This window comes from Caloenas nicobarica, chromosome 2, assembly GCF_036013445.1.
Source record: "Caloenas nicobarica isolate bCalNic1 chromosome 2, bCalNic1.hap1, whole genome shotgun sequence".
NCBI lineage: Eukaryota > Metazoa > Chordata > Aves > Columbiformes > Columbidae > Caloenas > Caloenas nicobarica.
In genome coordinates this window covers 41,108,366-41,120,863 of record NC_088246.1, presented here as the reverse complement: position 1 = coordinate 41,120,863, position 12,498 = coordinate 41,108,366, and the positions used below count along the sequence as shown (strand labels likewise).

The 12,498-nt window shown below is 39.9% G+C and overlaps 1 protein-coding gene across 2 annotated transcripts in view; it reads right to left on the bottom strand.

The window, feature by feature from the left end:
- Positions 1 to 2,466: 2,466 nt before the first annotated feature.
- Positions 2,467 to 12,498, bottom strand: part of LOC135985436 (ubiquitin-conjugating enzyme E2 E2) — a 210,477-nt gene continuing 200,445 nt past the window's right edge. For both annotated transcript variants that reach the window (XM_065628763.1, XM_065628765.1), the window contains exon 6: positions 2,467 to 3,215. In XM_065628763.1, the coding sequence (XP_065484835.1) occupies positions 3,118 to 3,215 (98 nt within the window). In that variant the 3' untranslated portion in view covers positions 2,467 to 3,117. The remainder of the gene's footprint in view (positions 3,216 to 12,498) is intronic.

Sequence of the window (12,498 nt, the reverse complement as noted above, 5' to 3'; positions counted from 1 at the left end):
GATTTGCTGAAGTGGTGGCCTTTATATGCTGGTTTAGGACAACTGTATGCTATTGAATATGTTTTGACTATGTGTGAGTCATGTGAATGATCTTCATAACCAGTTGTAGGAGGGCAGCATGTGGGCTTCACCATGCAGAAGAAGTTAGAAAGATGATTTGGCATAAAAGAGGAAACAGGAATCGGCTAAGTTTGCTGTGGATCTGCGGAGCAACGGCGGGACGGAATAATGTCCAATATTTTCTAGATGTTGTAAAGAGAAAAGGAGAAAAAGAGACTAAGCCAATACATCATTGTGCAGCGGGGCTCCGCTGGCAGACTGAATTCTGTTGGAGATGGTTCATTTCTCCTCAGTGACAACAGCAGGTTTCAAATAATGCTTCATATTTCCCAGGTTTAGCAGATGAAGGGAAAGAATTACTTGGGAGGCAGTTAGAGCAGATTTGCAAATAGAGGAGAATGTTTTATGGACAGACTTGCAAACATTTGGCTCCTGCAGATGCCAGAAGATTCTGCATCTGCTTTAATCAATGTGGGTTGATCCTTTCTGATTATTTCTTTGAGATCCCCGTGGTTCTGAAGGCCGTAGTTTTATATTATCTAGGACAAAGAGACTGTTCGGCTTCACACAGGGGGCAACTTACCTGCAAATTCAAACTGTGCAGCTTTTGATTGGTAAGAAAGGCAAGTGAGAGCTGATGAAGTGAGAATAGGCATTTATTAAAATTCTGTGATTCCCCCTCCAAGGTATCTCAGCTGTCTTTCAGTTATGTCTTCATTAGAGATACCACAGACTCTTCTGTTTATAATGTCTTCTTTATATTTTGGCAAAAAAGAAAAAAAAAAAGATGGTAGGAATTAAAGACTACTTTTTCAAGTGGGTACCTGGGAAATTACTGCATTGTGCTCAACTGAGTGTAAATAATGGCTGCTGAGTGGCAGACAAAGTAATTCACACAAAATCTGAAATTACCCATTAATTACTGTCTCAGGGGATACACGTCTTTTATGGCAGGAATCTCTTCAGCAGATGGGATAAGAGGAGAAGTAATGCAGTTACTGTACTGGGCAAGACGCAGTTGTTCTTTTAAATCTTTTTACCCCTTTGTTGTACTTTTCAGCAGGAAGGTTCCCTTCAGATGTGGAGGTACTTTGTGGCAAGTTGTGTGGTGGGAGCAGCTTCCAAGGAAAACACATATAACAGTTGTCCTGAGAAGGTGTTCTGGCTCAGAGAAGTCTGGGTTTTGGGGTTTTGTTTTATATTTGAACTGTTATTGTTCTTTCATGCCTATATTTAGGATCTGTTGGCCTCAAAATGTTGTATGGCTAGGCTTGTAAACAGTTGGCTTCTGTAGACACCAGAAGACTTGCTGTTTGCTTTGATCAAAAGAGGCTGATTATTTCTTTGAGATCCCTGTGGTTCTTGGAGCGGTAGCTATATACCACCTACAACAAAGTCAACGTTCAGCTTCTCTTCACAGAGAGGACAACTCACCAGCAGATTCAAGCTGGATGTCTGTTCAGTTATTCGCAAATGGTGGAGAGAAAAACCAAACAGCATGGAAACGCTGAGCAGTGCAGTGGTTGGCATAGAGGCCCCATGGTGTCACCTTGACTGCTTTCATTTTCAAGACGGTTGGATTGTGTTGGAGGGTAACGGGATCGGGTCCCCCTGTATGTTTATAGTGTTGCTATTGTAATGTATCTTCTTTAAGATAACATCTTCTTTAAACATAAAAGGCAGGAGAGAGAGGACAGGGCAGGCAGGCACTGTATATAGCATCTATAACATTTAATTATATGAGACAGGGATTTTCCAATGTGCCTTGCAACACAAAGAACATTTAGATATCAGTATCACAGTATGTATTTTCTAAATCACAACACCCACACATTTCCTTAGCCAAGTAGAAGTTTTCCTTCTATGGCTGCATATCTAAAATTAGCCTGAAGGTCAAATCTGAATAGAAATACCCTTGCCATTGAACCTGCTGGGAATGATTGGTGCAACGGGCTCAATTTTCCCATTGAAAACCTTCATTTATTTTTTTTAATAACAGTTGCTTTTACAGTTAAAGAGCTTGGAGAAAGGCAAAATGAGGCCTGCTGTATAAAATCATCATCAATATTCTGCTTTCACTGCAAGGCTATTTTTATAGCCAACTATTTTAAATGTAACAAGATGGATATAGTGAAGCCATAGTATAAAAGATACAGCAAGAGGCTTCAGAATAGCTGAGCACTGGCACCCGAAAGAAAGGCCTTAAAATTCGGAAGATGTTTGTACGTGAAAAGATATACACCATGAAGAATTATAAGCTAAGAAATGCATTGTTGAGAAGAAATTAATAGTTCAGGTCTAGAAATAGTTGCTTAACCTGCAGTTGTATTATGTGAGGACTACGCAGCCTATACTGCACAAATGCAAAAGCACCGTCTTGCAAGAAGTGCATTTATCAGCCACAGTGTTTTATTGAGTGCTTTAATAATACAAGTGTACATCAACTGATCCACAGTCAAAAGTGGCAGGTCCCTAAGAAATTTACAAGCACTTTTTTTTTTTTTAAGTAAATCAAAATACATATTAATTTGTTCAACACAATAGCCTTTTGCGTGGGAAACAGAAGGCTAGTGATAAACACAGTCTTAGTAATGCACAGTGATTCTTGATTTTAAGCTTTTATACAAAACTTGTTCCCAGTAGCATGCACCCACCATTAAAGACTTCAGTACAAAAAAATAACCCTAAACACTACATTTAAGTAGAAACGAGATATAATTCTGAATTTGTTTGTTTTCCCAAAAACCACATGAAAGAAAAAAACCCCACACATTAATACAAAGCTTTGTGACAAAGCTCTATACTATTACAGATCCAACATTCTTTGCACTGATAACCAAAATTCCCTGTCTACATTTGAGGGAAACAACTTTCAAGTTAACAGAACAAAAAAACCCCAAACAAATAAAAATAAACATAAAACCAAAAAAGAAAGTAAGGACAACCTTTTGTCACAAAATGGTTCAAAATTTAATAAAAAATAAGAATGGAGGGAAGGGCTATTGATGCACTTAGTGAATGTGCTTGCACAGGTCCAGCAAATCCTAGAGTAGGTTCCTATGTGGCGTATCGCTTGGTCCACTGTCTGGCCATTCTGTCGTGCTCTGCTCTGTTAGTCATGTACTGAGTGGCAATACTTCCAACCAGGGGGTCAGCTGAAAAGGAAACACAAACCGTGAAGTACTTGTCAGCCTTGAATGGACCAAAAAGCTCTTCTTAGATCCATATTCATTGAGTTCTCCTGGGTTTAACTGTAAGAACAAGGTGCCTACAGACACTAGTCCCATTTTGAAAGCGTGCGTGCATACAGGAGGAAGGGAAGAGGAAGATGGGGAGGAGTCAGTGGGCTGGCAGTTAGCTATACATTTCTGGCAAACATTTAATTAAAAAACCTTTTTTCTAAAATTCTGCCTCACAAACTAATGTTCCAGTAATTTTATTTTGAGCTAAAAGTCTCTTTCAGGTGACAAGTATAAACATACTATGTCATTTATTTATGGTATTAGACTCCCAAAAATACCTACATTATCACCTAAGAGGAGGATGGGCTTGAATTCTATTATAGGGTTAAGTGTTTCTTTTTGAATACTTTTAGTTTTGAAGCATTAGAAAAAAGATGAGGAATTAGGGCAGTAAGTACTATTTTGAAAGGAGCAAAAGGTAATTCCAGTCTTTGGGAACTGGTATTTAATTTGTGGGATCTTTCTGAGCATTTATATGGCCAGAATGCTGCATGACTTGGTCTTCTCAAGCTGTTTCTCTAATTCTGAAATGAAGAAACATCCTGAAAAGGTATTTTTACATTAATCTGGATCTACAAATTACTTCACAAATTATTAAACAAAACTAATCAGCCCTCTAAAACATATAAACCAAGACTTTCCCTTAAGTCACTGTATGTCATCACCATGTTTCTCTTCTCAGTTCAAAGCAGACAAAAGGTATAGAGATTTTCCCTTTTTTGGGAGACCATACTCTTGCTATTTCTGCTGCAACACTAAATTTCCTGAGATTCTACCACCATACCATGCAAGTTCAGAACCACTGATACCATGGGGTTTTTTGTGACTTAGGACAGATGAACATGACATCTTCTTAAAGCTAGTTAATCATCAGCTTTGTAGTTGACTGAAGATGGTGCCATTCAACAATACAAATTTCAGCTTCCCCAGTACAGTCATAATCTGAGTGTGGTGTTTGCATCATTAACCTCTGAAATTCCTGGGACTAGATGTCAGGCCGTCCACAAAGCAAGAGTAAATTTGGGCTTTTTTGTTTGTTTGTTGATGATAAGAGTTTATGACAGGAGAAATGTTTCAGTTTAGCCAAAAATGAATTGATTGGCTTACTGCCAACATTACTGAATATTACTGGATAATATCTAACGAAAAAAATCTTTTGCTACTTTCAGGAAGAGTCCATGATTTGAATCTTAAATGTGCAGCTACTAAATTAGTAAGGCAAGTTATCACTGTGACTGTGGTGTACTAAGTCCCTGTAGTCTCAGTCCTGCAAACACTTACTGCATATGATTACTTTTATTATCTTAATATATCCAGAGGAGGTCACTGAGGCCTGGACTTTGCTATTTTTAACATGCATGAGTGTCAAAGAAGCATATCTGATCTAAGATCCATTTTAAAAGTTTCAGACTAGAAAGTATGTCACCTTTAACTCCTTAGCCAAGGAGAACTGTATAGGGGATTAGCAGAAGGATTTTGTTCTGTGCAAATAGGAGGCTAACAATCTATGGGTATTTAAGGAATGCAAATTGTTCATGGCTGGAATGAGGTTTGAGGCACTGCCGGGTAAATAGGGAACCTGGTCAATGGGAAGGGGCAGAATTTTTTACAATGAGGGTGGTAAAATACTGAAACAGGTTGTCCAGAGAGGTGGTAGATGCCCCATCCCTGGTGACATTGAAGGCCAGGCTGGACGGGGCTCTGAGCAACCTGATCTGGTTGCAGATGTCCCTGCTCATGGCAGGGGGGTTGGACTAGATGACCTTTGAAGGTCCCTTCCAACCCAAACTACTCTATGATTCTATTACTCTCTCAGCAAAATTTTAGGGAGTAGCCACAGGGAAATCTTGTCATAATGTAAGGTAACCTGGGGATGAGCCTGACAGCTCTGCTGCAAATTCCCACACCCTCCTTGGACGGGCTGAACTTGGAAGGAATTCTTAGAGCAAAATTTGATGAATGTGCTGGTTTACAAGCTGTTGGGGAAGGTGGGGTTTGGCCTCTGAGCCATCTGGCTGTGACGGGTTGCAAGAATATCACAGCACTATCATCTGGAACACAGCAAGTACTTAATGAGGTTTAGTCCGTATTTAAAGTGCTGCCGCTAAGACCTTTATAGAACCTTATGTGAGTCAGTGAAAAGTGATGTGCTGTAGTAAAGGTTTACCCAGTTCAAATCTGAAAGTCTTTTATGTGTGGGATGAATGATTCTGTGAAAGCGTGTCTTTCACATTGAGAGCTGTAAATCAATTTCCTTGGTATACTGAAAGAGTGCTGAGGATCATATCATCATCCCCAATCCTGGATGATAGATTACAATGTTTGGTTTTCTAGTGTGGGTTTCCATCTATATCTCCTTTTGGGAGCAGGGAAGTATTTCAACAACATAGATCTTTGGAAGGATTTAGAAGGTACAAGCTCATCCTCTCACTCCCTCGCAGCATAGGAGAGTGTCTACTTTCTTTTGGGGCAAGGGAATCAGTGAGAGGAGTTCTTGATTAGAAAGTGGGGAAATCTGGCGAAGCCCAGTAATGTAGGGAACTGGGCTGCTTATTTACCCATATGTTCAAGCCTTTGTCTTTGCAGTGCTTTGTTTGGCAGCTGGGGACAGAGTGGAGGTGACGGCCTGCAAGATATCTGAGATCTACACAGCTTTTGTTGTAGGCGTGTAAATTCCCACCGAAAGAGTGACCTGTGAATCAATTATCATCTTGGGTGCTTTCCTCAAGTCAGTGCCTCCCTCCATGGGTGTCTGCCTGTGCAAAGCCAAGAGAGGTCCTTGCCTGCCGTAGTGCAAGGAGGACCAGCTGCCCCCACAGCCAGCTGCCCAGCCAACGCTACGCAAAGGTGTTCTCCGTAACAACAGTAATACCATTGTTCTTTGCAATTTGGCAGCGTGGCTATACATTTTATTGGCTATAACAATATTGAATAAAAGAACAAACCCAAAGCCACTTGCTCGTTCGAGACTCCAAAGTGAAGAAACAGAAAAATGGTTATTGCTAAAGAGGCCCGGCTTTTTCACATCCTTGTCAGAGGGTCTGGAGGTGTGTTGTCATTGTATGCCGTTATTTATGAGGATTTTAAAAAGGACTCTTCAACAGGTGTTTGAAGAGCTGGTTTACTTTAGCAGTTTGCGTGGAGCCATAAAACCATCAGCAGACACAACTGCTTTGTTTGGGAAGTCAGGGCAGCTGGTGAGGAGGGAGATTCTAACTTCAGAGCCACCCAACCAGTGGCACATTGGCCTGTTTGATGCAGCACACCGTGTGTGTGCTTGAGGACAGAAGGATGGCGTGTGAACTCCAGAAATGCAAACGGTCTCTTTCTGCACCTGCATGGGCAGCTTCAAGCCCAAGCCCTATTGTCCCTGGTGGAGGAGGGAGCGGGCTGGCAGGCCCGAGGAGACACATCTCTCAACACTTAATGAGTTGTGAGTCACCATCACTATGAAGTTCATGGGGACTGGCCATAAAATGGAGATGACAAGATAAATTGAAGAACCTTAATTAAAATGAGTAAAAAATTTAATTCCCAACATGCACGAGCCTTGGTTATAGAGTCCGAGTCCTACAAAATACCAAATATGAGGAAGAAACAATAGTTCCCATTTACCCCCTAAACTAAGTAGCACATGGCTGAGCATCACCTGGTTATCAGCTGGGCTGCACTATTTAAGGATTATTGTGAAATCTCCATTAGTAGGGCCAAATATGTATTTATAAAACAATTGCTGTATAAACTGTCTGATTAGTCAATAAAAAGGAATACTGGATCTCAAAATGTATAATAGTACTTCTCCATGTTTCCATTTCTCATTACCATAAAACTGTTTCTCATTTTCCATTTGTATATATCTGTGGTTTTATTCTCAGTGTTAAAAATTTGTTTCCACAACTAGTAAACCGGTCTCGCCTTTTCTTTTATATTGTTTTTTTTAGAAGTGGCCTTATTCATAATTTCAATTCAGAAATTCACTCCAAATGGGACTGTGTCCAAACAACAACAAAAACCAGGGGCTCAGAATACAAAGCTATGCCAGAAATGTGCAACCGGAACAACCTAATGAAAGAAATGAAAACTACAATAAATTAATAACAATAACGGCAAAACTCTGCAACTCCTGGCCTGCCAGGAGCTGGGTACTTTGGGACCTCTTGGGCCGCCAGATGCACGATGCCTGGCTTGAGAGCCATGGGTCCCTCATCCCTCAGGGCGCTGGTGGCTGGAGGAGCCGTGGGGAGTCACGCCATGGCACACACCGTCTGCTCGCCAGAGAAGTTGCTGCAACTTGGTGGATCTGGAAAGCTTTCAGGTCTTATAATTTACTGTCCAGTCTAGTCCCTGATTCTCACTTCTACACATCTGCCCTACGACGCCTCTATAACCTTTTGCTTGTTTAAAGAAAAAATTCTATCCTGTCCTTGGATTAATTCCATGCAAAACCAGAGGACATCAGGAGTTACAGCATCAAATTTAATGTTAAAGAGTATTGCAAAAGTAATGAAAATATATAAAAAAGCACCAAATTAAACAAGCATGGACAGAAGCTAAAGTTCAGCAATGTTGCTTACATGGAAAACATTAATCAAGAGAAGTAAAGTATGAAGAAAAGCTTCTGGATGATTTATAGGAAGACTGCAGCTGCTAAATCCCCACTCACCTCACCATATGTAATCCTCATGTTTTATCAGAATTCACAAAATTACTCTGAATTTAAATGTAGTTTTGAAAGCTCGGCGAGCTGGATCTCCTGCCTAGTTTAAAAAGGTTGGATGCGCTGCTTTACAATGCCTTGTCATCCTTTGCAGCCACTTAATACGACTGTATAAGGAGGAACATTTGTGTCTCATGTCTGTTGTATGGCTAATCAAATTTACAGCCCAATTCTAGGGAGTTAATGCTATTGGGGATTTGGATGAGTTGAGGTTTGGTCATTACAAAATTTCAGCTGTGTTTAATGCTAGTTATACTGCTTTATCATCCAGAAGACAGACTGTAATTCTTCTTTAAAACTACTTTTCCCCCAAATAAATGAAAATATATTGCTATACTGTATTTTTCTCTGCTTGTATTTTTACAGCTATTTCTATGTCAGCAAATAGCAATTTCAGAGCAGAATTCATCTCCTGGGCTTTTCAATGCTCTTTTAAAAATACAGCAAACATACTCTAGTGAAATAAAAACTGGAGATGGTGTGTTTAACAGCTTGATTTCAATGTGCCTTCTCCATCAGCCACATGATATGCAATGAAATTCCAACTGATAGTGCCAACATGGTTAAAGAGACATACATTTAGACTTAAAATGTACACTATGGGTGTTTGTATGCATTATATATATTTTCAATGAGCATTTATAAAGTAGAATTATATTTCTATTGCAGTATTTTAGAGTTTTAATAGAGAGCAACTGATGGAGCCAGTTATTACACCATCACAAATGGTTTCTCAGAAAGATTTCTGGAGCACCTTAAAAACCAAAAAAACTCCACAGCACTATAAAAATCTCACAGTTTCCTCAGCCAAATATTTACAATGTACTTTTTTTCGGTCCAGGTTTAGATCCAGCTCTGTATCAGGGGGAATTCACGAGAGCTGGCCTCCAGCTGAAGAAGCAGAATTAAGCTGGAAGAATTTCCAAAGGTTAGATGCAACGTGAAAGGTTTTATTCTGTGTCTTGAACTATAAACGACTCCTTTCTCATAGCTGCAAGAGGCATCCCATTGAGAAACTCTATGGAAATAACTGTTCTGAAACATCAGTCACCAAAAATTAAATCTGCTTTCCTTTCTTTGGACCAGCTGTGTGAAATGCAGAAGAAAACAAACAAGTAACTTTTTAGTTATTTGGGCTCCAGTTACGCCTTTAGAAGAGTTTTTCGTTTATAGAATACATTTTTTTTTTCAGGCCTGCTTCTCTTTCCAAATATGCTGCTGTATTGCTTTTTGAATTAAAAAAATGGGAGTGCTTTGGGATTTTTTTTTTTTTAGGAAAAGTCCAGGTGCTCTGTATGTCATCTATAGGTCTATAGGACAGCTGCCTTCGAGTCATCTTTATACAGCAGCACAGGCAGGACTGGTTACCACGAAATTAAACCTTCCCAAAATAAAAGTTCATATTATCCATAACTACATTTTGTTTGGCGATTTCAGCACAAATAGCAGTGCAGGACAGTATATATTCCCATACTGGCTTGCAGTGAAAGCCAAGTTTCCTGAATCAAATTTTTGTGGTTTTTAATATTATACCAACCTTTAAGAAATAGGTCCCAAAAGGCACATTAAAAAAAAAAACCAACCCAAAAACAAACAAAAAAAACTGACGGGAAAAAGCAGAAACTAATAATTCTGAAACACCGGTTTTCTTAACAGTAAATGTTGACAGCTTGATGCACATCCAAAACATCCTTAAACTTAACTGAAAAACAAATATTTTGTTTATAATTATATTTTATTATGTTGTTTTCAGTGGCATCTGGGCTAGTGTTACAAGAAGCCTGGTTGGTGAAAACTACAGACAAAAGCAGTGTCAGACACGCAATATCAAATATATCATAGAACAATTTAATACTCCGAGAGGAAGAGATTAGAGAAGATGAATTGTTTGTGAGTAATGTTATTTATAGTGTCACTTTGTCTCAGGGAGTTTCCATAGTTTGCCACAAGTCACCTGTTTTAAACTTAACGAACTCCTAGAAGACCATGTCAAGGATACTGTGAGTCTTGAGGTGGAAAATGAGGTATGTGAAATGCATCACAGCATCCTTCAGTGATCGTACAGCAGCAGCGTTGCTCTCTTTTGCTACCATTAATAATAATGCACAGACTAAGTAATTCTTTGGAGGCAGAGGCAGGTGAAGTGGCACACTGAATTACTCCACTAACCTTTCACCTTTGAAAAGAGCGCTCAAAATCAGGGCAGAAGTGAAAATGAGGGCAGCACAAGCACTAATCCCTGTTTGTGCGGCAATAAAACTCGCCTCGCGGTTGGAAGTCTGATCAACACACACGTACGAACGGGAACAACAGAGGGATTCAAGTCAGAACAAAGGGCGGTAGCAGGGCTCTGAATTGCTTTACACACCCTGCAAGCCGAGCTACAATTTATTTCTGACTTTCATAAAGTCACAGTTCCAGCTATCTATACAGAATGTATTTATCCATCTATGAGACTCCTTGAAAACTGTACAGAAGAATGATAAAGTGATCAATAAACACTGTACAAAAAAAGGACAATAAAACCTGAATTATTTCTGTAAAGAAAAAAGGTAATCCTCTAGAAAGGTCTAACGTCTACTAGGAAAGAAGTCAGCGAAGTTAATATCCAGTTTAGCAATTAGTTTATGGCAGAAATCATAGGATATGGAGTATAATGAACTCTGCTTCTTGTTTCAGGAATTAGTTTTGCAGATTGGGTTGGTCCCATCTCAACACTCAATAGAAAAATTCTGATATATATATAGGCTATGGCAGTGTGCTAAAACATGAAAATATGCCTGCTGAAATTGCCTTAGAGCTCATGCAGATCATCAGGCTGGCTACTATGGCTGACATGGTTTTGACAAAGTGGACAACCATCTGACCTTCAAGGGTTGTTTCCACCAAAGTAAAATAAGAAGGGATGCAGCAAGATATCCTTTGACATAGTCTTCTTGGATACAAGGTGATCAAATGTGTTGGTGTCAGAAGAAACAAAGGCCAAGCTTGTAATGTCACTTCTCAGTTTCAGATAAAACCCTGGATTGTCTTTCCAAGTATAACAGGGGAAATAAGGAAATATGGGGCAGATGCATAAGAACTTGAGACACAATTTTTGGAAATGGATCTGAATGTTTAAGCTAACCGCCTCTGCATTTAGAGAACTGAGAACTGTGCTATATACTGTAGCTTGGAGACTGCGTAACTTCAAAGCCTAAGTTTGCCAAAAGTTTTTGTACCCACATAGGAAAGCCAACCTAGTGGTCACTGTTTTAATGCAAGGCTAAAGGAAACTTACAGTTTTGCACCAGGCTTCCTATGAAGTTGTGTTCAGCAGTACATCCCATAGTCGTGGCCACTCAGCCATCTGGCCCTTGGCTATCTCTCGAGCTATACACCTAAAGTCTTTTTCCTCGGAAAAATCAGAGCAAGTGCAGGAGGAGAAGGGGAGGGTGAGATAAAGCATGGAAGACCCTGAGGTTTTGTTCTGTTGTACAGCCAAGGTGTAGCCAGGGTGCACGTCTGGGCATGTAAGCACGGAAGCCGTCATGTCACACTGCTTGCAAGAGATGAAACTCCAGAGTGCTCCTTTGAGGAGAAACTTCTTCACGGTGAGGGTGCCAGAGCACTGGAACAGGCTGCCCAGAGAGGTTGTGGAGTCTCCTTCTCTGGAGATGTTCAAAACCTGCCTGGACACATTCCTGTGTGATCTGCTCTGGGTGAACCTGCTTTAGCAGGTGGGTTGGACTGGATGATCTCCAGAGGTCCCTTCCAACCCCAACCATTCTGTGATTCTTGGTCTTCATGGTTTTCAAGTCATCATGATGACTCCAAGGAAAGTTAAGTGGTCTTACAGTGGTGCCTCAGTTTCCCATCTGTAAAGCTGGACTGTTGCTTCTACATCACCCAGGATATTCTGAGAATAAAAATGCTAAAAATTGTGAGGTATCTGGATACTGTGGTAAATGGGGCTATATAGATGTGTATTGTAAAGAGACTGATATTCTTGACTTAACTCTAATTTTTAAGCTCCACGGAGTTGTCAGAAACACATTTGACTTCTGTTAGTTCATACAATGATCAAAGTTACCCAAATATTAAGGCATGTGTGACTTGATTCCAATGTTCAAGTTGTTGTCTGGAGGAAAATGTTACGTACCATCAAGAAAAAAAAAAAGAGCTCTGCAAATCCATCTTAGAAAACGTCCATTTACTAAAATACCTATTTTGGATACATGGAAGGAGAAAGTCATTCCTCTCCCAAGGCTTGCATTTGATTGCTGTCAGCCTACCTACCACAGATCTGTGTGAAATATGAGGCTGCCTAAGAAAAAGATGTTTCAGAAATAAGGAGTATTATCTGGCCCAATTTTATTAACATGGCTCTTAAAGGAAAGCGTTGGCAGTGATTCATCTCTGTACCTTGCCAAGGGAAATCATTCTTGTTTAAAGAATAAGGTTTTTTCCCAGTCTTCAGTTTTTAGTAGGATTTCTATA